The sequence below is a fragment of the Oncorhynchus clarkii genome, unplaced genomic scaffold (assembly GCF_045791955.1).
Source record: "Oncorhynchus clarkii lewisi isolate Uvic-CL-2024 unplaced genomic scaffold, UVic_Ocla_1.0 unplaced_contig_13382_pilon_pilon, whole genome shotgun sequence".
Lineage (NCBI taxonomy): Eukaryota > Metazoa > Chordata > Actinopteri > Salmoniformes > Salmonidae > Oncorhynchus > Oncorhynchus clarkii.
In genome coordinates this window covers 3,848-31,406 of record NW_027258481.1, presented here as the reverse complement: position 1 = coordinate 31,406, position 27,559 = coordinate 3,848, and the positions used below count along the sequence as shown (strand labels likewise).

The window sequence follows — 27,559 nt, the reverse complement described above, 5'->3', positions numbered from 1 at the left end:
TCTTCTTGCAATTCTGGGGCTTTTCATGAACCAGTGCAGCCAAAACGAACATGTAATTAACGTGTCATTCTGGGAGAGACTTTGATACTGACCCAGAGTCATTTTCTAGGGGGATTTGTATATTAATAACTGACTCATTGATCTGCTTAAGCAGCACTACGTCACCATACATAGCCTTATGTAGCAGTGAAGGATTTCTGGTGTTGTTGTTGTTGTTGTATATAGATCGTCATTGCTGACTTTTTGTTGTAATTTGTTTGTTTAATACAATACATTTTGTAAATGTTTCCTGTTTATAGGCCTATGCTGGATGTATTTATTGCAGAATCACCATATTAAATGTTGATATTTAAATTGCCTGTTTAGTATTCATGTGAGATATATATTATTTCTATGGTACTTTTAACATTTATTTTTATTGAGGAAAAAAATGAAACAATGAGACATTCAACTCAGAAACATAAAATGTAAAATTAGTTGAAGATATAATGATGATTTAGAGATTACTTTGAACAAACAGAATGAATGATGATATAAACCAGGTACCATAATACAATCAGAATATAAGCTACAACAGAGATAAACACAATTCATCGGTATAATCAAGCACACATCTAAAATAAAATGTTACATACATGACCAATATTTTATCTTGGGTTGCACATTACTTCATGGCACTGTTTCCACTGGTATTGGCCTCTGGTCAAATAAATTGTGACAAACATTTCCACATAACATGATTGTATTATGTACCAAATATTTAAAATAATGCATAAATCAATTAACAAGCATACATACCACTCAACCTGTTTGTCCCTCTGCTGTCCTCAAGTATTTATGCATGCACATTTTTTTTAAACTAACATCATATTTAACCAGTTTTGGGTTGTCCCTTTCCCCTCACACATACAGTAAGAACACTAAAGATGGGCTTGATAAAAACAAAACACACAAAACATTCTGATGAAAACAAAGTACCAGGCTATAGCAGATTGCAAGAGCACAGATTTCAGTTTGCCACAAAAATAAAGCCACAACAACTACAAAAAGGATGATAGAGCTAGTTGGTTATATCCCCCAACACCTATAGGGGCATTAGGAGGATAGTAACTCCGCTGCAGTTCCACAGCTGGTGAGACTGCTTGCTGCCCTTTGTCCAGCACTTGAGGACCAACCCAAGCCAGGTCTGTCTTCAGGGGGAAGCTTAAAATGGAAGAGGAATGTGAAGATATATGATGTGTACTGTACATCACAATGCACACTATGTGTTAGGGTAATCACAGGGTGTAAATAGTATCTATTGTTCTTACCCAAGTCGTTGACAAGATTAGGTTCATTAGTTTGGAGAGCTGTGTAGAAGGCTGATTTAATCAGTGGTCCTCCTGAGCGTAGAGCCTTGTACATAACTCTCATTTTTTTCTCACTAGTCTCGGCTACATCAATAATCGAATACATTTCATCTTGGATCATGTCCTCTCCCAGTAGGTCATCTGCTATAGCCATTGCCATTGTGACCCTCTTGATTAGTGCACTCATGTGCTTATCCACAAACGCAGCACCTGGGATTTCAGTTGAAAGAGCCACTTAGTACAGTGTACAGAAGAAAGCATCCACTCGTATAGTAATGGTTGCGTAAAAAAATGTATTTGAACAAACACAGCCTATAGCAAGGATGGCTTTTACCTGCAAGAACATCCTTCGCCCTTTTGTTTTGTTTCTTCTTCTTCTTTATCTTCTCATCCTTCCTGTTGTTTCGAAGTGGAACCTGTTGGTGGGAATCACACAGCCTTCCATCAACACATTGAGACCTGTGTAGTTCTGCTAGTGGATTCTACAACCATTTAACAGGTGAAACAGAAACAAGATATATCACTAACATCCTTTTATATACACTCTGGAGAAAATGCCGAAGAATTGTGAAAAGTGCAGAAATGACCATCAACCTCATTTTAATCTCACAGTGTCATTTGATTCGAAACTTTTCTTCAACTAATGTACAGGTAACTGTCAAAATAATGGAAACAAATTATTTTGAAAGCAGGAGCTTCCACACAGGTGTGATTCCTGAGTTAATTAAGTAATGAATATCCCATCATGCTTAGGGGCATGTATAAAATGCTGGGCAGACCATTATATTTTTCTTCGCACATATTTTTTTATATTTTTCTTAACCTCAACCTCAACTTCAACATACAATCTGCAATCTGCCTCACTCAATGTGGAATGATTCTGCAATTTTCTTTACTTTTGAACCGGAACCCCCAACAGAAGCTAGCCAGCTTACTAGCTAGTAGCTAGTAGTCAGCTAGCCACTGCTAGCGGTCATCAGCTACCTTTAGCCTGGACAACTCTCGCCAGTCTGCACAGCGTGACTCAAACCAGAGCAACTTGGACTTAATTCTCTCCATATCTCCGGATTCCTACCGCAAGCTCTGAACCTTTTCATCTGGATCATCACAGCTAGCTAGCTGCTATCTGATTGGCTTCTCCTGGCTAACGCCTCTGTCCCGAAGCAACCACCAATTAGCCTGGAGCTAGCCTATGCTAGGCCCATCTCCCGGCTAGCTGAAGAGGTCCATCAGCTACTCCTTGGGCTACAATACCTATTTTACCAATTGGCCTGGACCACTTTTATTGCCGATACGGAGCCCCGTCGATCCTTCACGAATGGACTACAGACATAATCCGCCTGAGAGGGATTTCAACTGGCTCCCCCATTGCGACGTCCCCATCTGCTAGCCTGTGAATGCCCATCTGCTAGCCGCGGCCCGCTATCTGTATAGAGCTCACCGGACTGTTAGCTGAAGAATTCCATCAGCCAATTATTTTCCTTTTTTATATTTATTTATTTTTTATTAAAAAAAAATAATAATTGGGCCACAATACCTATTTTGCCAATTGGCCTGGACCCTTTTACTACACGGAGCCCTGCTGATCCATCAAGACTGATCTGCCGACGTAACCGCACGAAGGGGCTACAACTGAGTAATTCCATCGCAACGTCCCTCTAAGGCCCTTCTGTTTGCCTGCTAGCCCCGGCCTGCTAGCTGTCTGAATCGCAGTATCTCCAGCTCGCCCAGCTACTCACTGGACCCAATGATCACTCGGCCACGCATGCCTCTCCCTAATGTCAATATGCCTTGTCCATTGCTGTTTCGGTTTGTAATTATTGCCTTATTTCATTGTAGAGCCTCTACAAAAATGAAATAAATTCATAAAAAATCCTACAATGTGATTTTCTGGATTTTTTTTCTCATTTTGTCTTTCATAGTTGAAGTGTACCTATGATGAAAATTACAGGCCTCTCTCATCTTTTTAAGTTGTAGAACTTGCACAATTGGTGGCTGACTAAATACTTTTTTGCCCCACTGTATGTATATCTATCCTACCCTGCCTTTCTAAGGTCTTCAAATGCCAAGTTAACAAACAGATCACCGACCATTTCGAATCCCACCGTACCTTCTCCACTACGCAATCTGGTTTCTGAGCTGGTCATGGGTGCACCTCAGCCACTCTCAAGGTCCTAAACGGCATAATAACCTCCATCGATAAGAGGCAATACTGTGCAGCTGTTTTCCTCGACCTGGCCAAGGCTTTCGACTCTGTCAGTCACCACATTCTTATCGGCAGACTCAACAGCCTTGGTTTCTCAAATGACTGCCTTGCCTGGTTCACCAACTACTTCTCAGACACAGTTCAGTGTGTCAAATCGGAGGGCCTGTTGTCCGGACCTCTGGCAGTCTCTATGGGGGTGCCACAGGGTTCAATTCTCAGGCTGACTCTTTTCTCTGTATACATCAATGTTGTCGCTCTTGCTTCTGGGGATTCTCGGATCCACCTCTACGCAGACGACACTATTTTGTATACTTCTGGCCCTTCTTTGGACACTGTGTTAACTAACCTCCAGACGAGCTTCAATGCCATACAACACTCCTTCCGTGGCCTCCATCTGCTCTTAAATGCAAGTAAAACTAAATGCATGCTCTTCAACCGATCGCTGCCCACACCTGCCCGCCTGTCCAGCATCACTACTCTGGACGGTTCTGGTTTAGAACATGTGGACTACAAATACCTAGGTGTCTGGTTAGACTGTAAACTCTCCTTCCAGACTCACGTTAAGCATCTCCAATCCAAAATTAAATCTAGATTCGGCATCCTATTTCACAAACAAAGCATCCTTCACTCATGCTGCCAAACATACCCTTGTAAAACTGACTATCTTACCGATCCATGACTTCAGCGATGCCATTTATAAAATAGCCTCCAACACTTCTCAGCAAATTGGATCTAGTCTATCACAGTGCCATCCATTTTGTCACCAAGCCCCATATACTACCCACCACTGCGACCTGTATGATCTTGTTGGCTAGCCCTCACTTCATATTTGTCGCCAAACCCACTGGCTCCAGGTCATCTATAAGTCTTTGATAGCTTTGTTAGCTCACAGCTCACTGGTTACCATAGCAGCACCCACCCGTAGCACGTGCTCCAGCTGTTATATCTCACTGGTCACCCCCAAAGCCAATTCCTCATTTGGCTGCCTTTCCTTCCAGTTCTCTGCTGCCAATGACTGGAACAAACTGCAAAAATCACTGAAGCTGGAGACTCATATCTCCCTCACTAACTTTAAGCCCCAGCTGTCAACGCAGCTCACAGATCACTGCACCTGTACATAGCCCATTTGTAAATAGCCCATCCAACTACCTTCTCCCCCATTCTGTTATTTATTTTGCTCCTTTGCACCACAGTATCTCTACTTGCACCTCAGCTTCAATGCCATACAACACTCCTTCCGTGGCCTCCAACTGCTCTTAAACGCTAGTAAAACTGCCTGCACCCGCACGCCCGACTAGCATCACCACCCTGGATGGTTCCGACCTAGAATACGTGGACATCTATAAGTACCTAGGTGTCTGGCTAGACTGTAAACTCTCCTTCCAGACTCACATCAAACATCTCCAATCTAAAATCAAATCTAGAGTCAGCTTTCTATTTCGCAACCAAGCTTCCAATACTCTACTCAGCAAACTGGATGCAGTTTATCACAGTGCCATCCGTTTTGTTACTAAAGCACCTTATACCACCCACCACTGCGACCTGTATGCTCTAGTCGGCTGGCCCTCGCTACATATTCGTCGCCAGACCCACTGCCTACCTGGTTAAATAAAGGTGAAATAAAATAAAGATATTACAAATTATTTTCACCATTATTTTCGGCTACCTTAGCTATGCCCCCCGTAGGATGACAATGCTCCCATCCATAGGACACGAGTGGTTACTGAATGGTTTGATGAGCATGAAAACAATGTGAGCCATAAGCCACTGCTGTTTCTGTCACCAGATCTCAACCCAATTGAACACTTCTGGGAGACTTTGGAGGGGTGCCTGAGTCTACGTTTTCTACCACCATCAACAAAACACAATTTTATGGAATTTTTTGTGTGAAAATGGTGTTGGATTCCACCAATAGAGTTCCAGACACTTGTAGAATCTATGCCAAGCTGTTCTGGCTCGTGGTCGCCCAACGCCCTATTAAAACACTTTATGTTGGTGTTGACTTTATTTTGGCAGTTACCTGCTCAGATGTCGTTTCCTTCCCCGAGCTGTGTTCTGGAACACTACAATGATAAAAACAAGAAGTTCTGTAAGTAATTGAATTCATAATAAATACTAAATAAAAGACCAGCACAAACAAAAGTATTTGTTGATATGTGTCTGTAAGCTAATTGTAAAGGCAAATTATTCAGACTCTTTATAGAGGACATGGAGGACAACACAGACATACTTAAGAATACATAATCAGAATGGTATAAATGCCACTGTCTAGTCACTTTCCATCAACTCTGAAAAACAACAACAACATTATAGTTTACTTGGTCCTTTGACAGCTTAGGGCAAAATTCAATCTGTATTTCCAAAGATCCGTGTTATAGCGTGATTGAAAATTAAAAACAATTTCAGAAAATTTGCTTTAAAACTGCAACATTTTCTCTCATCCTCATGGCAAACTTTGTAGAATAGCAGGGAATCAGTACAGGGATTCTTCAAAGTCGGGACAATACTTGTCCGGCAGGGAAGCTGTATTTTTATAGTAAAAAAATAAAATAAAAAAAATAATCCTTGCAGTATTTCAGTTATAAATTTACGTTTTGGTGGGGCCTACCAAATGGCGTCACTACAGACCCGGGTTCGATCCTGTATCACAAATGGCTGTGATCGGGAGTCCCATAGGGCGGCGCACAATTGGCCCAGCACCGTGGGGGCTTTACTTGGCTCATCTCGCTCGTGGCGGGCCTGGTGCCTGCAAGCTGACCTCGGTCGTCAGTTGAACGATGTTTCCTCCGACACGTTGGTGTGGCTGGCTTCTGGGTTAAGCGGGCCGGTGTTAAGAAGCGCGGTTTGGCGGGTCATGTTTCGGGGGACACATGACTTGACCTTCGCCTCCCGAGCCCTTTGGGGAGCTGCAGCGATGAGACAAGATCGAAATTGTGGGTCAAATAAAATACAATACAAAATAATTTTTTGTAATAAGTTTTGGGTCTTCGTTTATTTTAGAAAATATTTGTTTTTGAGCAAAGGACCAAAAGCAAAAAAGGGTTTCAAGTTTTAAAAACTGTCAATAGTGGGTATTAACTGAAAAATTATAGTATGTCATTTTGTGCAATAACCCTCTGACTTTTTAGAATATTTATCTCAACACTTTGATTCCTAAAAGATGTGTCCATCAGATTTGTCTAAAATCCTAAATGAATCAGGAATGAGCAGGGTCAGCTATACCATAAGGACCCCTTATTCTTGTCATCATTACATGTACCACAACAAGACCACTCATGGTCTGTAAAGTTCTCTACTTTTGATAGATTTAAACAAACAATATTGAAATCACCATGGTCACAACCATAAACTGTCAACTCCATATTCCTGATAGATAAAATTAATTTTGGTTAAAAATGTTACATTTAATTAGGTTTTACAGTCATAAAGCAACTACAAAAACTACTGAAAAACTACATGCAAATTGTTGCTGTGTTTACCACATGAGTGAAGAAGAACATTAGAATTTTTGCCAAGTCCGTGAAAAATCAACTCCACCAGATTTTTGTCTAACGTTAACACCGTCAGAGTGCTGATAGATCTGATAGAATGGTTGTGCTTTTATTGTGGATTTTCAAATGAATCCTTTTCCTTATATATGTTTTTTTTGTATTGAACTTTTATTTTTAGAGGCAAAAATATCTGTTTTGGGTACATGTTGTGAACACCGTCAGTGATGGCTAACTCCCCTAAGATCACATTTTTTATAGATTCTGAAAAAAAGTGGGGGGAGGCATGTAATTAATAAATAACGGCCTACTCTCAGCCTCATGGCAAAATGTGTATAATAGCATTACATTACCTGTAAAACTGGAAATTGTTATTTTTGCCCCATGGCAACCCCAAAAATATCCCCCCAAAATGTCATACATAATTGTTTTGGGGGGGTTGAGGAGGCTTGCTCTGTCTGACCTTGCTGGGGGCCCCGCGAAATTGTGCTACGCCACTGCCCTAGTGTCGATGTCCGCAACCACGCGTAAATCTAATTTTCATTTAAAAAATCCCCATAAAAATCTGTGTTAATGCTAAAGATATCTGTTTGATTTTGCATGGGCTGCATCTCAATCCATCGTGGCATTCTTCATCTGCAGTGGAATGTGGCAGAGCGACAGTGGTGGATGTCAGACCAGGAGCTATACAGTAAATCAGTCTTCTCACAAACGTCTGTACTTTATGGTGTTCCATAAAGTAGTTGACTGCTCAGCTGTTCCATGGTGTTCCATGAAGTAGTTGACTGCTCAGCTGTTCCATGGTGTTCCATAAAGTAGTTGACTGCTCAGCTGTTCCATGGTGTTCCATAAAGTAGTTGACTGCTCAGCTGTTCCATGGTGTTCCATAAAGTAGTTGGCTGCTCAGCTGTTCCATGGTGTTCCATGAAGTAGTTGACTGCTCAGCTGTTCTATGGTGTTCCATAAAGTAGTTGACTGCTCAGCTGTTCCATGGTGTTCCATAAAGTAGTTGACTGCTCAGCTGTTCCATGGTGTTCCATAAAGTAGTTGACTGCTCAGCTGTTCCATGGTGTTCCATAAAGTAGTTGGCTGCTCAGCTGTTCCATGGTGTTCCATAAAGTAGTTGGCTGCTCAGCTGTTCTATGGTGTTCCATAAAGTAGTTGACTGCTCAGCTGTTCCATGGTGTTCCATAAAGTCGTTGGCTGCTCAGCTGTTCCATGGTGTTCCATAAAGTAGTTGGCTGCTCAGCTGTTCTATGGTGTTCCATAAAGTAGTTGTAATTAGTTGGCTGCTCAGCTGTTCCATGGTGTTCCATAAAGTCGTTGGCTGCTCAGCTGTTCCATGGTGTTCCATAAAGTAGTTGGCTGCTCAGCTGTTCTATGGTGTTCCATAAAGTAGTTGTAATTAGTTGGCTGCTCAGCTGTTCCATGGTGTTCCATAAAGTAGTTGGCTGCTCAGCTGTTCTATGGTGTTCCATAAAGTAGTTGTAATTAGTTGGCTGCTCAGCTGTTCCATGGTGTTCCATAAAGTAGTTGACTGCTCAGCTGTTCCATGGTGTTCCATAAAGTAGTTGGCTGCTCAGCTGTTCCATGGTGTTCCATGAAGTAGTTGACTGCTCAGCTGTTCCATGGTGTTCCATAAAGTAGTTGACTGCTCAGCTGTTCCATGGTGTTCCATAAAGTAGTTGGCTGCTCAGCTGTTCCATGGTGTTCCATGAAGTAGTTGACTGCTCAGCTGTTCCATGGTGTTCCATAAAGTAGTTGGCTGCTCAGCTGTTCCATGGTGTTCCATGAAGTAGTTGACTGCTCAGCTGTTCTATGGTGTTCCATAAAGTAGTTGACTGCTCAGCTGTTCCATGGTGTTCCATAAAGTAGTTGACTGCTCAGCTGTTCCATGGTGTTCCATAAAGTAGTTGACTGCTCAGCTGTTCCATGGTGTTCCATAAAGTAGTTGGCTGCTCAGCTGTTCCATGGTGTTCCATAAAGTAGTTGGCTGCTCAGCTGTTCTATGGTGTTCCATAAAGTAGTTGACTGCTCAGCTGTTCCATGGTGTTCCATAAAGTCGTTGGCTGCTCAGCTGTTCCATGGTGTTCCATAAAGTAGTTGGCTGCTCAGCTGTTCTATGGTGTTCCATAAAGTAGTTGTAATTAGTTGGCTGCTCAGCTGTTCCATGGTGTTCCATAAAGTCGTTGGCTGCTCAGCTGTTCCATGGTGTTCCATAAAGTAGTTGGCTGCTCAGCTGTTCTATGGTGTTCCATAAAGTAGTTGTAATTAGTTGGCTGCTCAGCTGTTCCATGGTGTTCCATAAAGTAGTTGGCTGCTCAGCTGTTCTATGGTGTTCCATAAAGTAGTTGTAATTAGTTGGCTGCTCAGCTGTTCCATGGTGTTCCATAAAGTAGTTGACTGCTCAGCTGTTCCATGGTGTTCCATAAAGTAGTTGGCTGCTCAGCTGTTCCATGGTGTTCCATGAAGTAGTTGACTGCTCAGCTGTTCCATGGTGTTCCATAAAGTAGTTGACTGCTCAGCTGTTCCATGGTGTTCCATAAAGTAGTTGGCTGCTCAGCTGTTCCATGGTGTTCCATGAAGTAGTTGACTGCTCAGCTGTTCCATGGTGTTCCATAAAGTAGTTGGCTGCTCAGCTGTTCCATGGTGTTCCATAAAGTAGTTGGCTGCTCAGCTGTTCCATGGTGTTCCATAAAGTAGTTGACTGCTCAGCTGTTCCATGGCCAGGTGTGTGTTATTCCCTCATTAGTTGATTTACAAGTAAGCAGATTAAAGGTCTTGAGTTGATTTCAACTGCTTGGCCTCCGACCGCAAGGCACTACAGAGGTACGGCCCAGTACATCACTTGGGCCAAGCTTCCTGCCATCCAGGACCTCTATACCAGGCGGTGTCAGAGGAAGGCCCTAAAAATTGTCAAAGACTCCAGCCACCATATTCATAGAGTGTTCTCTCTGCTACCACACAGCAAGCGGTACCGGAGACCCAAGTCTAGGTCCAAGAGGCTTCTAAACAGCTTCTACCCCCAAGCCGTAAGACTCCTGAACATCTAATCAAATGGCTACCCAGACTATTTGCATGCCCCCCCCCCCCTTTTACACTGCTGCTACTGTCTGTTGTTATCATCTATGCATAGTCACTTTAATAATAACTCTACCTACATGTACATATTACAGTGCCTTGCGAAAGTATTCGGCCCCCTTGAACTTTGCGACCTTTTGCCACATTTCAGGCTTCAAACATAAAGATATAAAACTGTATTTTTTTGTGAAGAATCATCAACAAGTGGGACACAATCATGAAGTGGAACGACATTTATTGGATATTTCAAACTTTTTTAACAAATCAAAAACTGAAAAATTGGGCGTGCAAAATTATTCAGCCCCCTTAAGTTAATACTTTGTAGCGCCACCTTTTGCTGCGATTACAGCTGTAAGTCGCTTGGGGTATGTCTCTATCAGTTTTGCACATCGAGAGACTGAAATGTTTTCCCATTCCTCCTTGCAAAACAGCTCGAGCTCAGTGAGGTTGGATGGAGAGCATTTGTGAACAGCAGTTTTCAGTTATTTCCACAGATTCTCGATTGGATTCAGGTCTGGACTTTGACTTGGCCATTCTAACACCTGGATATGTTTATTTTTGAACCATTCCATTGTAGATTTTGCTTTATGTTTTGGATCATTGTCTTGTTGGAAGACAAATCTCCATCCCAGTCTCAGGTCTTTTGCAGACTCCATCAGGTTTTCTTCCAGAATGGTCCTGTATTTGGCTCCATCCATCTTCCCATCAATTTTAACCATCTTCCCTGTCCCTGCTGAAGAAAAGCAGGCCCAAACCATGATGCTGCCACCACCATGTTTGACAGTGGGGATGGTGTGTTCAGCTGTTTTGCTTTTACGCCAAACATAACGTTTTGCATTGTTGCCAAAAAGTTCAATTTTGGTTTCATCTGACCAGAGCACCTTCTTCCACATGTTTGGTGTGTATCCCAGGTGGCTTGTGGCAAACTTTAAACTACACTTTTTTATGGATATCTTTAAGAAATGGCTTTCTTCTTGCCACTCTTCCATAAAGGCCAGATTTGTGCAATATATGACTGATTGTTGTCCTATGGACAGAGTCTCCCACCTTAGCTGTAGATCTCTGCAGTTCATCCAGAGTGATCATGGGCCTCTTGGCTGCATCTCTGATCAGTCTTCTCCTTGTATGAGCTGAAAGTTTAGAGGGACGGCCAGGTCTTGGTAGATTTGCAGTGGTCTGATACTCCTTCCATTTCAATATTATCGCTTGCACAGTGCTCCTTGGGATGTTTAAAGCTTGGGAAATCTTTTTGTATCCAAATCCGTCTTTAAACTTCTTCACAACAGTATCTCGGACCTGCCTGGTGTGTTCCTTGTTCTTCATGATGCTCTCTGCGCTTTTAACGGACCTCTGAGACTATCACAGTGCAGGTGCATTTATACGGAGACTTGATTACACACAGGTGGATTGTATTTATCATCATTAGTCATTTAGGTCAACATTGGATCATTCAGAGATCCTCACTGAACTTCTGGAGAGAGTTTGCTGCACTGAAAGTAAAAGGGCTGAATAATTTTGCACACCCAATTTTTCAGTTTTTGATTTGTTAAAAAAGTTTGAAATATCCAATAAATGTCGTTCCACTTCATGATTGTGTCCCACTTGTTGTTGATTCTTCACAAAAAAATACAGTTTTATATCTTTATGTTTGAAGCCTGAAATGTGGCAAAAGGTCGCAAAGTTCAAGGGGGCCGAATACTTTCGCAAGGCACTGTACCTCACCATTGTGGTGGCGTACATGGTTTCTTCTTATATCTCTCAGATATAGGACAGACATTTCAAAACAAACTATATTTTTTTACCATGAGTCACAGGAGGTTGGTGGAACCTTAATTGGGGAAGACAGGCTTGTTGTAATGGCTGGAGCGGAATCAGTGGAATGGTATCAAATACATCAACCATGGTTTGATGCCATTCCTTTCTCTTCGTTCCAGCCATCATCATGAGCCGTCCTCCCCTTAGCAGCCTCCACTGGTATGAATATGTTATTCAATGTAAGGCCAAATTCAAGGTTTCATAAAACATTGGATACTTACAGGGATCCTAACATTCCAAATCAATTAGCTAAATGATCCTTGGTAGGACCTTCTTAAAACTTTTCCATATGTTAGCTTAGTAGAAACCTAGCTGTGGACCCTGAGACCTATTTATTTAATTAGACAAGTCAGTTAAGAACAAATTCTTAATTACATTGACAGCCTACCAGGGAACAGTGGGTTAACTGCCTTGTTCAGGGGCAGAATTACACATTTTTCTCTTGTCAGCCCAGGGATTTAATCCAGTAATCTTTCAGTTATTGGCCCAACACTCTAACCACTAGGCTACCTTATGGGGTTTTAAAGTGCGGCTCATCAGTGCTACAGATTGAACCTACTTTGTTTCAGACTTTCAAATGTATGGTTTTATGTGGAGCAGTGAGTCTTTACCATTTCTCATCTTCAACATCTGTGATAGGTTTACCCATCATTTTTTCATGGGCGCTCTTCACTATCTCATAGTGCTCAGATATATCTGTAACAAAGACAATACATTACTTTTGGGGGATTTGTGTTGTTTTAGTTTTTCTAACCTTACCCTAACACTTACTTTAACCACTCACTAACATGATTTCCCTTCCTTTACTACTACTGGTATGGCATTGACATGTGGCATTGTAATTTACATTTTCAGCTGGAAATTGTACATGTATAACCTGGAATGTTACATTATATATGTATTTGAACCATACATGTGAGATGGAAACATCAGCAACTATACTTTCATAGTTTCTTTGATTTACCTGGGAGAGGTAGCTCATTGTGGAGTGACTGCTTCACAGCTTCCTTTAGTTTAGACCTTAGCTCCTGCACAATGTGTTCCTAACGGAAGTAAAAAGGAGACATAATAAACATTTTGTAAACATTTTCTAATTTTGTATTTGATCATTTTGACAGTACAGTGGTTGTGGCATGAATATATAACCTTTAATGTCCTTGTGTACTTTGTGTCACAAATGTTAAAAGGTTAACATTAGAAACTGTGGCCAGGTAAGCAAAACAAAAGCATGGATTGCTGTCGTACCTTGTCCATAGACTGCTTACAGGGTAACCAATATGTAATGTTGTAGTTTGGGTGAGATATCCGTTTTCACCATCATTGTAAAGCCCTAGTTATTTGGTTGATTTGAGGAAGTAATTTCTGAAGAGAATAATTTATTTCATGTGATTAGGGATTCATTTACATTTGTGCCTCATGTTTAAGGCACTGCATGTGCCTGTCACTGCAGTACCTGGTTCAAATCCAGGCTGTGTCACATGATCGGGAGTCCCATAGGGCAGTGCACAATTGGCCCAGAGTCATCTGTGGTAGGCTGTCATTGTAAATAAGAATTTGTTCTTAACTGACATGCCTAGTTAAATAAAAATGATGTTAAAGGGAAACTGCATGCAACCACCTTTTCTGGTTGAAATTGGCCTATTTGGCATTGATATTAGTCATAAACATTTATTCCAGTGCCATCATTTATTAAAAAGTATGATTATTTTGGTAATAAAGTCAGTATATTCAAAAACTGAGTTTTGTGAGGTCCTCATTACATACATGAGGGTTGGGTTTGGATTACAATCACGCCCACTTGCCCAGTAACACAGGATTGTAAAGCCTACGAAGAATTGTCTGTACGAAGAAACAGCTGCGTTCATTCACTCTATCCAATCATAGCAGCAAACCGTGAGAGAGACCTGCCCGTTATGCAGCACCTCAGACGTGTTAACATAAGAAAAGACATCGCCAATGTTATGTTGAAAGAACACGTATCCCCTAAGTCCTTTATGGAGAGGCCACTCGCTGATGTGTTTGATACTGATCACTCCAGTCTGCTACTGTTTTGGGCAAAATGAGAATTGAGACGATGCACACTTGCATCCCTATTGCCACTTGTAACATGATTCGCTATAAACCTTGTTTAATACTGTAAGAAATGTATATTTTTTTAAACATTGAAAATTTGATAGTCAAATAATATTCTAAAGGAAGGTGAGCTGGTTTCACTATTTTTGGCTATTTTCTGGTGTTTTGTGGTTGAAAACTGAGTGCGTCGAGCATAACACCAATTGTGATAATATTAACACTTCAATAATTGAATTGAAACAGTGACATAAAAAGTATCCTACCCTGAGCTTGGCTAGGAGTGTCAACATCTTCCCCTTAGCATCGTGGAACATGGTGCTCTTTGATGACTCAATGTGACTCTCGAGTATGTCTTGCATTCTCTTTAGGGATCCTTTCCCATGTACTTCTGAAGCCTCTAAAAATCAGAGAGAAAAAGTTGACGAAGTAAGTTATTAAAAAGTCATTGTTAAGAGGTCACTTCTATCCAATGATTTTTAAAGGGACAGTTCAGCGGATTGACATATTTAGATATTATATTTTTTTTTACTTACCTTGAAAACAGTCTATGAACCTTGTAACTGAAATCCACACTTTGGTTTTGTTAAACTTGTTTCTTTATTTCTTTATTTTTTTGTTAAGCATTTTTCAGACTAAAAACCAATCTCACCCGTTTAGCATGATTTAAATATTATGCCCAAATCATTATTTGCTGGCAATGGCTAACAAAACGAAAGTGTGGATTGTAGTCATTCCTTGTTTTCAGGGTTAAGGAAATGAATATCTAAATATCAAATTTTGCAGAACTATTATTTTACGATTGCTATTGACATGTATACTAAAGGGAATTACAGTGGCTTGCGAAAGTATTCAACCCCTTGGCATTTTTCCTATTTTGCTGCCTTACAACCTGGAAATAAATTGGGTGTTTGTATCATCTGATTTACACAACATGCCTACCACTTTGAAGATGCAAAATACTTTTTATTGTGAAACAAACAAGAAATAAGACAAAAAAAAACAGGAAACTTGAGCGTGCATAACTATTCACTCCCCCAAAGTCAATACTTTGTAGCGCCACCTTTTGCAGCTACCAGTCTCTTGTATTGCCAGTCTCTTGGGGTATGTCTCTATAAGCTTGGCACATCCAGCCACTGGGAGTTTTACCCATTCTTCAAGGCAAAACTGCTCCAGCTCCTTCAAGTTGGATGGGTTCTGCTCGTGTACAGCAATCTTTAAGTCATACCACAGATTCTCAATTGGATTGAGGTCTGGGCTTTGACTAGGCAATTCCAAGACATTCCGTTTCCCCTTAAACCACTAGAGTGTTGCTTTAGCAGTATGCTTATGGTCATTGTCCTGCTGGAAGGTGAACCCCCATCCCAGTCTCAAATCTGTGGAAGACTGAAACAGGTTTCCCTCAGAATTTCCCTGTATTTAGCGCCATCCATCATTCTTTCAATTCTGACCAGTTTCCCAGTCCCTGCCGATGAAAAACATTCCCACAGCATGATGCTGCCACCACCATGCTTCACTGTGGGGATCGTATTCTCGGGGTGATGAGAGGAGTTGGGTTTGCGCCAGACATAGCATTTTCCTTGATGGCCAAAAAGCTACAATTTAGTCTCATCTGACAAGAGTACCTTTTCTTTCATATGTTTGGGGATTCTTCCACATGCCTTTTGGTGTACACCAAATGTGTTAGCTTTTTAAGAAATGGCTTTGTTCTTGCCACTCTTCCATAAAGCCCGCCTCTGTGGAGTGTACGGCTTAAAGTGGTCCTATGGACAGATACTCACATCTCCGTTGTGGAGCTTTGCAGCTCTTTCAGGGTTATCTTTGGTCTCTTTGTTGTCTCTCGGATGAATGCCCTCCTTGCCTGGTCCGTGAGTTTTGTTGGGTGGCCGCCTCTTGGCAGGTTTGTTGTGGTGCCATGTTCTGTCCATTGTTTAATAATGGATTTAATGGTGCTCCGTGGGATGTTCAAAGTTTTTGATATTTTTTTATATCCCAACCCTGATCTGCACTTCTCCACAACGTTGTCCCTGACCTGTTTGGAGAGCTCCTTGGTCTTCATGGTGCCGCTTGCTTGGTGGTGCCCCTTGCTTAGTGGTGTTGTAGACTCTGGGGCCTTTCAGAACAGGTGTAGATATACTGAGATCATGTGACAGATCATGAGACACTTAAATAAAGTCTACCTGTATGCAATCTAATTATGTGACTTCTGAAAGTAATTGGTTGTACCAGATCTTATTTAGGGGCTTCATAGCGAAGGGGATAAATACATATGCACGCAACACTTATCCGTTTTTAATTTTGTAGAATTTTTTGAAATATATATATATTTTCATTTGACTTCACCATTTTGGCCTAATTTGTGAATGAATGTCCATTGCATGAAATCCAAATAAAAATCCATTTAAATTACAGGTTGTAATACAACAAAATAGAGAAAAAATGCTAAGGGGATGAATACTTTTGCAAGGCACTGTATAGTGACAGATTAATGCTGACAGTTAGACTGACCTATATAGGAGGGGAGCATGGAGGTCATGATTGACTTGGTGAGTGAAGAGTAGATTGTCTTCTTCCTCTGGACGATCTCATTTTTAAGATCTGCTTTCAATTTGTGTTCCTTTTTGACACCAGACAAAATACTATTATGAATATTAGTCTTCTTAACATTACACTTTACTAGACCGCCATAATTGGAAGGTAGAGCATAGCACAGTACCATCTATGATACAGCTTCACAGATAACATCCAACCAAATGTACATAACACAGTTGTATTTCCACAAACCTCAGTTTTGAGGAATGCCAGCCGAGGAAACATGGTTTCTTCATCATAGCTCTCTAAGAGGATGCTGAAACTATCAATCTTTGCAGATATAGATTTCTGAGATTTCCTAGAAGACATGATGATAACCATGTTACTCAAGTGGTGTGTCCCAATAAATGTGTCTGGAAGGCACGTAGAACATAACTTACTTGAATGTTTTTGAAAATATATTTCTAATGGAATCGCACAGAGAGTTGCTCAGAGAAGCGTTCATGTTTGTTTTTACTCCATTTGTTGACCTGCAGAACCCCTGGCCGTTGCATACAGCTCTCAGGGTCTGGTGGTACCCCCCTCCTCCTTTTCCTTTCTGAAAAAAACATAAAATATGATCATCCTATTGTCAGATTGGAGAAAAGATTAGAGTTTTCCTAATTGTATCTTGTTCTTAGAGCAGCTCTGCCTCCATTGAAGAAACAATTGTGATTGTTGAAGTTTTGGCAAGAAATGCTTTCCAAGTAATTCCAATTAAGTTTAGAGTTAGGGGTTTGGGGTGGCATATACGAACCAGGGACCATATGTGAGCTTTCATCCAACCAATCACATTTGTTCAAATCAAATTGAATTTGGCACATGCTTTGTAAACAACAGGTGTAAACTTACAGTGAAATGTTTACTTCTGGGCCAAACAATGCAGAGAGAGGAATAAATAGAAAAATAATAACACAAGGAATATATACACAATCAGTAATGATAACTTCACTATATACAGCTGAAGTCAGAAGTTTAAATACACTTAGGTTGGAGTCATTAAAACTCGTTTTTCAACCACTCCACTTCAACCACTCTTGTTAACAAACTATAGTTTTGGCAAGTCGGTTAGGACATCTACTTTGTGCATGACACAAGGAATTTTTCCAACAATTGTTTACAGACAGATTATTTCGCTTATAATTCACTGTACCACAATTCCAGTGGGTCAGCAGTTTACATGCACTAAGTTGACTGTGCCTTTAAAAAGCTTGGAAAATTCCTGAAAATGATGTCATGGCTTTAGAAGCTTCTGATAGACTAATTGACAACATTTGAGTCAATTGGAGGTGTACCTGTGGATGTATTTCAAGGCCTACCTTCAAACTCAGTGCCTCTTTGCTTGACATCATGGGAAAATCAAAAGAAATCAGCCAAGACCTCAGAAAAAAATGGTAGACCTCCACAAGTCTGGTTCATCCTTGGGAGCAATTTCCTGAAGGTACCACATTCATCTGTACAAACAATAGTATGCAAGTATAAACACCATGGGACCACGCAGCCGTCAAACCGCTCAGTAAGGAAACGTGTTCTGTCTCCTAGAGATGATCGTACTTTGGTGCGAAAGTGCAAATCAATCCCAGAACAACAGCAAAGGACCTTGTGAAGATGCTGGAGGAAACAGGTACAAAAGTATCTATATCCACAGTAAAACGAGTCCTATATCGACATAACCTGAAAGGCTGCTCAGCAAGGAAGAAGCCACTGCTCCAAAACCGCAATAAAAAAGCCAGACTATGGTTTGCAACTGCACAAGGGGACAAAGATCGTACTTTTTGTAGAAATGTCCTCTGGTCTGATGAAACAAAAATAGAACTGTTTGGCCATAATGACCAAGCCGGAGAACACAATCCCAACTGTGAAGCACGGGGGTAGCAGAATCATGTTGTGGGGGTGCTTTGCTGCAGGAGGGACTGGTGCACTTCACAAAATAGATGGCATAATGAGGGAGGAAAATTATGTGAATATATTGAAGCAACATCTCAAGACATCAGTCAGGAAGTTAAAGCTTGGTCGCAAATGGGACAATGACCCCAAGCATACTTCCAAAGTTGTGGCAAAATGGCTTAAGGACAACAAAGTCAAGGTATTGGAGTTGCCATCACAAAGTCCTGACCTCAATTCTATAGAAAATCTGTTGGCAGAACTGAAAAAGCGTGTGTGAGCAAGGAGGCCTACAAACCTGACTCAGTTACACCAGCTCTGTCAGGAGGAATGGGCCAAAATTCACCCAACTTATTGTGGGAAGCTTGTGGAAGGCTACCCAAAACATTTGACCCAAGTTAAACAATTTAAAGGCAATGCTACCAAATGCTAATTGAGTGTATGTGAACTTCTGACCCACTGGGAATGTGATGAAAGAAATAAAAGCTAAAATAAATAATTCGCTCTACTATTATTCTGACATTTCACATTCTTAAAATAAAGTGGTCACCCTAACTGACCTAAGACAGGGAATTTTTACTTGGATTAAATGTCAGGAATTGTGAAAAACTGAGTTTAAATGTATTTGGCTAAGGTGTATGTAAACTTCCGACTTCAACTGTACATGGGGTACCAGTACCATGTCAATGTGCAGGGGTACGAGGTAATTGAGGTAGATATATACATATAGGTAGGGATAAAGTGACTAGGTAACATGATAGATAATAAACAGTAACAGCAGTGCATGCTATGAGTCAAAAGAGACAGTGCAAAAACGGTCAATGTAGATCGTTTGGGTAGGTATTGGTTAACTATTTAACTATTTAGCATACTAACAGATTAACAGACCATTGATCTTGAGAAAGAGCTGCATTTAGAACAAGGTTGAATAAATTACGCTCAGAACAAGATTGAATAATCTGGGCTCAGAACAAGATTTAATAATCTGGGCTCAGAACAAGATTTAATAAACTGCGCTCAGATCAAGTTTGAAGAAGTAAAACTCCATTGAACCCTGCTAGAACCTTATGGCCCAGCATAAGGTACCATTGACTTACTGGTGCTATCACTTCCTCCTTGGCTCTTGTCACACATGTCTTCTCTGACTCTAGCACTCCGGCTGAAAGGCACTTGTCAAACTCCATGTGAATGTCTGACATGAACTGGTCAATGTTCTGGAGCTCATCTTCCAGCCTTTGTTCTAGAAGTTTGTGCAATGTTTCTTTTTCGGTCTCCATCTTAAACACAACAGAGAAAAACCAATCCGTAAATTCAGTGAGTTGGTGCAAGGGTAAATTCATCACAAAAGGCTAATGTATTAAAGGCAATACCGATTTGGTGATCTCATGGTTTACCACGTGGACCAGGGAGAGAATCCCATACGCTCCATTCACATAGTCTCTCATCACTTTTTCTGACCTTTGGTCGTTCAGGCTTTTCAGCAGAGCTCTCAGCTCAGGTATCTCTGAAGACAAGATGTCTTTATTAATCTTTCTGTTTATGTAAAATGATCTTTAGGTAAACAATAATTGTATGAGCAGAGACAGTTGTTGTTAGATTCACATTCAGGGTGAGAATATGACTTTAGAATAATGGATATTATATAATAACAGCTCCAACTCCAATGTATGAGGTGCAAAGAGGTATTTGCAAAGGGTATTTGCAAATTGTGCCGGGCACTTGTATTACGTTTGGTTATGTTTAACCTCTGCCATACCCTAACACTTACCCTAATACACGTTCATTATACAGTACCTAACAATCTGTTTGCACCTATTCCTATTGGAGGTTTTGTTGCACAATAATGCAAGTGATCATACCTGTCTCTTCTTGTCTCAGAATGCAGTTGTTATCCTTCTGGAATTCTTGAGAACTAACTGTAAACACCTGCATTTCATCAATAGCCTGAATGTATGTGACAAAAGATGACAAAAGAAAAACAATACATCAATATAATTATCAATCACTCATCAGTCAATCATTGCTGAAGCAGCTAAACTGGTTCGTTTGGAGTTACTTCAGAGACATTTCCAAGTTTTTGAGGAATACCAAATCGCATTTCCCTGTTCAATGAACTTCCGGTCTAAGAACGCTAATGCCATTTTAATGGATGTTATATTCTTCTAATTCAAGAGAACACCATTTTCTTCTGACAGATTGCATTTCATGTCCAAATCATCTTAAAGTAACTTTATTGAGCTACACAATCAATTTGAGACACTTTCGGAGGATTTGGACATAAACCACAAAAAACTGCATTGGTTTTTTGACACAAAGCTAAAACATTTGGATTGCTGTCTAACCTCATCCATACACTACAAGGCAAGGAAACTATCCATTTAAGTTAAAACTGGACCTTTTTCTAGTTTCAATCAATCTATATGTCTGAAGTTCCTTTATAGTTTCTTATTTGGTTAAGAAAATAGAGAATAAAACATCTTACTTCATACGGGTTGCTGTAATTCTCTTGAATTTCCATCTTGGCTTGTTGATTTCGGTGCAATATGCATGCACGTTTCTGCTCCTCTGAATAGTTAGAAGAGTCCTAATTGCATGTGAAATAAGAGGAGACCATGGGAGATATCCATACAGTGACATATTCAATTCTCTATAAACCAACTATTTGTTTATAGTTCTGTAAACAAAGTATTTGTTATATTTTGTGTAGCTGTACCTCTATGTGAAGGTCTTCATCGTCCAATTCACTGAAATTAGTTTTTTTCTTAATTAGTGATGTATAAGCAGTGAAAATATGTCTATATCTTTGTATTTACAGTGCCTTGAGAAAGTATTCCGACCCCTTGACCTTTTTTCCACATTTTGTTAATTTACAGCCTTTAATAAATACAAATCAAAAGCAATCTACACACAATACCCCATAATGACAAACCGAAAACAGGTTTTTAGACATTTTTGCAAATGTTTTAAAATACCTGTATAAAATAGAATACCTTATTTACATAAATATTCCAACCCTTAGCTATGAGACTCAAAATTGGGCTCAGCTGCATCCTGTTTCCATTGATCATCGTTGAGATGTTTCAACAATTGGAGTCCACCTTTGGTAAATACATTAAATTGATTGGACATGATTTGGAAAGGCACTCACCTGTCTATATTAGGTCCCACAGTTGACAGTGCATGTCAGAGCAAAAACCAAGCCATGAAGTCGAAGGAAATGTCAGTAGATCTCCGAAACAGGATTGTGCCGAGGCACAGATCTGGTGAAGTGTACGAAAAAATGTATGCAGCATTGAAGGCCCCCAAGAACACAGTGGCCTCCATCATTCTTAAATGGAAGAAGATTTGAACCACCAAGACTCTTCCTAGAGCTGGACACCCGGCCAAACTGAGCAAGGGAGGTGACCAAGAACCCAATGGTCACTCTGACAGAGCTCTATAGTTCCTCTGTGGAGATGGAAGAACCTTCCAGAAGGACAACCATCTCTGGAGCACTCCACCAATCAGGCCTTTATGGTAGGGTGGCCAGACGGAAGCCACTCCTCAGTAAAAGGCACATGACAGCCCACTTGGAGTTTACTTAAGGGCACCTAAAGACTCTCCGACCATGAGAAACAAGATTCTCTGGTCTGATGAAACAAAGATTTAACTCTTTGGCCTGAATGTCAAGCGTCACGTCTGGTGGAAACCTGGCACAATCCCTACGGTGAAGCATGGGGGTGGAAGCATCAGGACGAGGCAAAGATGAACGGAGCAAAGTACAGAGAGATCCTTAATGAAAACCTGATCCAGAGAGCTCCGGACCTCAGACTGGGGCGAAGGTTCAACTTCTGACAGTAAAATGACCCTAAGCACACAGCCAATACAATGCAGGAGAGGCTTCAGGACAAGTCTCTGAATGTCCTTGAGAGGCCAGCCAGAGCCCGGACTTGAACCCAATCGAACATCTCTGGAGAGAACTGAAAATAGCTGTGCAGCAATGCTTCTCATCCAACCAGACAGAGATTGAGAGGATCTTCAGAGAAGAATTGGGGATATTCCCTAAATACAGGTGTGCCAAGCCTGTAGCGTCAAACTCAAGAAGACTTGAGGCTGTAATCACTGTCAAAGGTGCTTCAACAAAGTACTGAGTAAAGGGTCTGAAAACATATATAAATGTGATATTTCAGTTCTATACATTTTTTGGGATAAAAAAATGTTTTTTGCTATGTCATTATGAGGTATTGAGTGTAGATTGATGAGGATATATTTTTTTATTAGACATTTTTGAATATGTCTGTAACCTAACACAATGTGGAAAAAGTCAAGGGGTCTGAATAATTTCCCAAAGGCATTGTTATTGTATACCATTTTTTTTCAATAATCGCAATATGAAACTGTTAAAGCAGTAGCAAAATATAGGATGAAAATGTCTCACCGCATATAATTGTCTGGGTTGATGATGTCTGTCTTAGTACAGATGAAGGTGATGTTCTGACACTGTCCACCAGGACCAATATTACTGATGCTGTTGTCCAGTATATTCCATGCATCACTGTCCGCTGCGGCCCGGTCAATGTCAGCCACGACCCACACAGAGGAGCACTTAGTAATGTACTATAAAAAAAACATGGTGTTCAGAAATGTTGTTTAGAATGTTAAAACAAATGTAACAGTTGAAATAAAATAAAACATTGGATATAGTCATCGTTCAAGCTGAAACGTTTTAGGTGTACATGATGAGTTCATTGCCAGTGGTTCTAATGCTGGAATTCAATCTAACACGCTGTAGTAATGTTTACAGTGACGTTATTTAAAAAAGAAAAATCCTGCACACATACACACTACACTTCTTTGAAGTAGGTTTTTATAGCTCTTATGAAAACGTTGTTAATAAACAGTACACACGTTTTGTGTACTGTGGAAGGACCACCAGAGGGCAGGCTGGGCTCACGGATAGTAGCCCAACAAGGCATGGGAGACAAGGTAACCAGAGGCAATTAAGCACAGCTGACGGTACTAATGACATATTCTCCTTCCCCTATAAGAGAGAGAATGTAACCAGTAGCGAGGGGAGGGGAAAACTATCTCTGGAACATGGCCACCGAGACAGAGGAGCTATCCAGGAAGAACCACTAAAACGGTGACAATCCTGTGACTTTTGTTGTAGTTTAAAGATAATCCTATTGTGTTCCTGTTTCATCTGGAGAAGAAGATGTATGTTTTTCCTTGGAAGATTTTCATTGATTATGTTGGAGTGTTTGTGTTGACCAAATGCCCTCAATAGAGAACTGTGTTCAAGAAAACCTACTCCTGACTCGTTTATTCCACCTTTCCGCTTTAGAGTGACGCCCAATTACTTGGTCCGCTCTCAGTACGTTAAATGCATAATTTAGCTTGAATGCAAGAAGTGCTAGAATGTATTCTTAAAATAAATAGTTTGTTCTTTTTGCTTTTTGAGGTTCTGATTTGTAGGGTTCTGCATAAGCAGAAAAGAATCCCATACCTACTGTAAAATGTTTTGTTGGACCTTTGTTATCCTCTATGGCAGTGGTTCCCAAACCTTTATAGTCCCATGCCCCTCAAACATTCAACCTCCAGCTGCATCCCCGCTCAAGCACCAGAGTCAGCATACCCTCAAATGTTGTTTTTTGCCATGATTGTAATCCTGCCCCCCACACACACACACACACACACACACTATAAGATACACTCATTCTTATGTTTAATAAATGTGAGTTGTGACAACTCACACTCATTCATATGTTTAATAAATGTATCTTATAGTGTTTGTGTGGCAGGGTTACAAAGTCTCAGTCTTAAATCATTTTCCAAACACAGTTTTTGCCTGACCTTTTTCTGCACATGAGAAGAAGCTTTGGGATCTGTAATCCGGAGATAAAAAGGTCTGAGAAAAGTCTGATCAATAGCCTCCTGTAAACAACATCTCTTTCTCTGGGCAATTGTATTGAATAGTATAAAATAATAGAATTTGCAACTTTTTTGAGCGTACAATATAGCTCAGTATTTGTATTATTTATTTGAAACCATTTTTTTACTCATCTTTATCAAGGCTGCCAATAATTTGAGTTTGGACCTCTATATAAACTGATGCATGTTTACTATTTGAAAGTGATATAATCATAAAATACAAGTACATTTCTTTGCTTTTAGTTTGAAAACCGGGAACTGACAATATAAAATGTACTTCATTTTGGTAAGGGAGGCCTAACCAAAAACATTCTCTGATTAAACCACAGATACCACATATGACATTGCACCTGAATTGAGACATACTGTAAATGCATTCAGAAATGATCACAAAAGTAAATGATTACCGATTCCCACATCTCATCTCTGGCCTTGTTGCAGTCTCCAGTTCCTGGAAGATCCACCAGCACAATGTGTTCCAGAAGATCCTTGGAGTTTGGCATCTTGATGGTCACATACTTCACAAGTGGCCAGTAGTGTATCTGAGATGAGTTAGATTGTTTCCCATGTATCTTTCTTTTGCTTCGTATGTAGCAGGCGATCTCTGTAGAGAACTTTGTGGCCTGTCAAATAATGTAATATTATTCTTTAGTCACACTCTGCCCCTTTACAACTTTCTGGTATATTTAAACATTGATGGCTATTATGCATTTCATGTTGTATGTCATGCTGTATTGAAGTTCAGGAGATAAAATGGGAATAATTTGGACTCAAATTGGATATCAGACAGCAAAAAAGACCCTTATAAAAGAGGCTTAAAATGACTTACTGTGTCAAATGACAGGATTTTCCTAGTTGATGAGAGAAACTCTGGGATGTCGCTGAATGTCTCTGACTCCAGTGACTTCAGTTCATCAAAGCTTTTCCCGACTGCATCTTCTCCGTACAATGCCTGGATTTTACTGTTCGCCATATTCACCATCCTTTTATCTTTCTCCTCACCATCCATTTCTTTGATTTTCAAAAGTGATTCCAGCTCCTTCTCCCATTCCTAAAAAAGTCTAACATTATTATTTTACTGAATATATTATATGATGGATCAAATGTTTCATTACCCACATATTATAATTCATAAATTATAACTACTTTGTTGAGGTAAATGTACTTGATACAACTGTGATGTGTGTGGGGCATAAAAGTATTTAGTCAGCCACCAATTGTGCAAGTTCTCCCACTTAAAAAGATGAGAGAGGCCTGGAATTTTCATTATAGGTACACTTCAACTATGACAGACAAAATGAGAGAAAAAAAATCCAGAAAATCACATTGTAGGATTTTTTAAATTAATTTATTGCAAATCATGGTAGAAAATAAGCATTTGGTCACCTACAAACAAGCAAGATTTCTGTCTCTCACAGACCTTTAAGAGGCTCCTCTGTCCTCCACTCGTTACCTATATTAATGGCACCTGTTTGAACTTGTTATCAGTGTAAAAGACACCTGTCCACAACCTCAAACAGTCACACTCCAAACTCCACTATGGCCAAGACCAAAGAGCTGTCAAAGGACACCAGAAACAAAATTGTAGACCTGCACCAGGCAGGGAAGACTGAATCTGCAATAGGTAAGCAGCTTGGTTTGAAGAAATCAACTGTGGGAGCAATTATTAGGAAATGGAAGACATACAAGACCACTGATAATCTCCCTTGATCTGGGGCTCCACGCAAGATCTCACCCTGTGGGGTCAAAATGATCACAAGAACGGTGAGCAAAAATCCCAGAACCACACGGGGGGACCTAGTGAATGACCTGCAGAGAGCTGGGTCCAAAGTAACAAAGCCTACCATCAGTAACACACTACGCCGCCAGGGACTAAAATCCTGCAGTGCCAGACGTGTCCCCCTGCTTAAGTCAGTACATGTACAGGCCCGTCTGAAGTTTGCTAGAGAACCTTTGGATGATCCAGAAGAAGATTGGGAGAATGTCATATGGTCAGATGAAACCAAAATATAACTTTTTGGGAAAAACTCAACTCGTCGTGTTTGGAGGACAAAGAGTGCTGAGTTGCATCCAAAGAACACCATACCTACTGTGAAGCATGGGGGTGGAAACATCATGCTTTGGGGCTGTTTTTCTGAAAAGGGACCAGGACAATTGATCCGTGTAAAGGGAAGAATGAATGGGGCCATGTATCGTGCGATTTTGAGTGAAAACCTCCTTCCATCAGCAAGGGCATTGAAGGTGAAACGTGGCTGGGTCTTTCAGCATGACAATGATCCCAAACACACCGCCAGGGCAACGAAGGAGTGGCTTCGTAAGAAGCATTTCAAGGTCCTGGAGTGGCCTAGCCAGTCTCCAGATCTCAACCCCATAGAAAATCTTTGGAGGAAATTGAAAGTCTGTGTTGCCCAGCAACAGCCCAAAACATCACTGCTCTAGAGGAGATCTGCATGGAGGAATGGGCCAAAATACCTTGTGAAGACTTACAGAAAACGTTTGACCTCTGTCATTGCCAACAAAGGGTATATAACAAAGTATTGAGATAAACTTTTGTTATTGACCAAATACTTATTTTCCAAATAAATTCATAAAAAATCCTACAATGTGATTTTCTGGATTTTTTCTCTCTCATTTTGTCTGTCATAGTTGAAGTGTACCTATGATGAAAATTACAGGCCTCTCTCATCTTTTTAAGTGGGAGAACTTGCACAATTGGTGGCTGACTAAATAATTTTTGCCCCACTGTAGCTATTTTAAGATAAATGCATTAATTGTAAGTTTCTCTGTATAATATTGTTTGGGATACCCTGTGCTAAAATACAAAAAAAGTAAATGTGATTATATTTGCATGGTGCCAAAACGTGGTGCCTAGATGACTTACAGATTGAACCCTTAAAATGAAAAAAAATCTATATTCTAATGAAATTCACACTTGAGGTTTATCAACATTGCTAAAATCACCTCTTTAGAAATGAAGTCAATCTCTGCCACGTAGTTGGAGTCAGTCATATTGGCCTCCACCTGGATGATGACTGATGTGCATGCGCCAACAGTCCCTGAGGGCAGCAAGGTCTTCACCCCCAAAATGGCATTCATCAGTGAGCTCTTACCAGCTCCTGACCTCCCAAATACACCAACAACAACTTTGTCGTCAATGATAGCCTCCAAAGCTGAGATTTTGTTCC

General features: G+C 40.5%; 1 protein-coding gene across 1 annotated transcript; it reads right to left on the bottom strand.

Moving 5' to 3' along the window:
- Positions 1-394: 394 nt before the first annotated feature.
- Positions 395-27,559, bottom strand: LOC139397096 (nuclear GTPase SLIP-GC-like). The gene is made up of 19 exons (XM_071143962.1): positions 27,336-27,559; positions 25,204-25,425; positions 24,782-24,997; positions 22,882-23,060; positions 21,178-21,208; positions 20,947-21,048; positions 20,324-20,408; positions 19,835-19,968; positions 19,562-19,741; positions 16,982-17,139; positions 16,794-16,899; positions 16,518-16,626; positions 14,276-14,409; positions 12,904-12,982; positions 12,551-12,635; positions 5,576-5,618; positions 1,684-1,765; positions 1,311-1,559; positions 395-1,203 (listed from the first exon to the last, which is right to left on the bottom strand). The coding sequence occupies exons 1-19, from the start codon at positions 27,468-27,470 to the stop codon at positions 1,193-1,195; spliced, it is 2,340 nt and encodes a 779-aa protein (XP_071000063.1). The 5' UTR covers positions 27,471-27,559; the 3' UTR covers positions 395-1,192.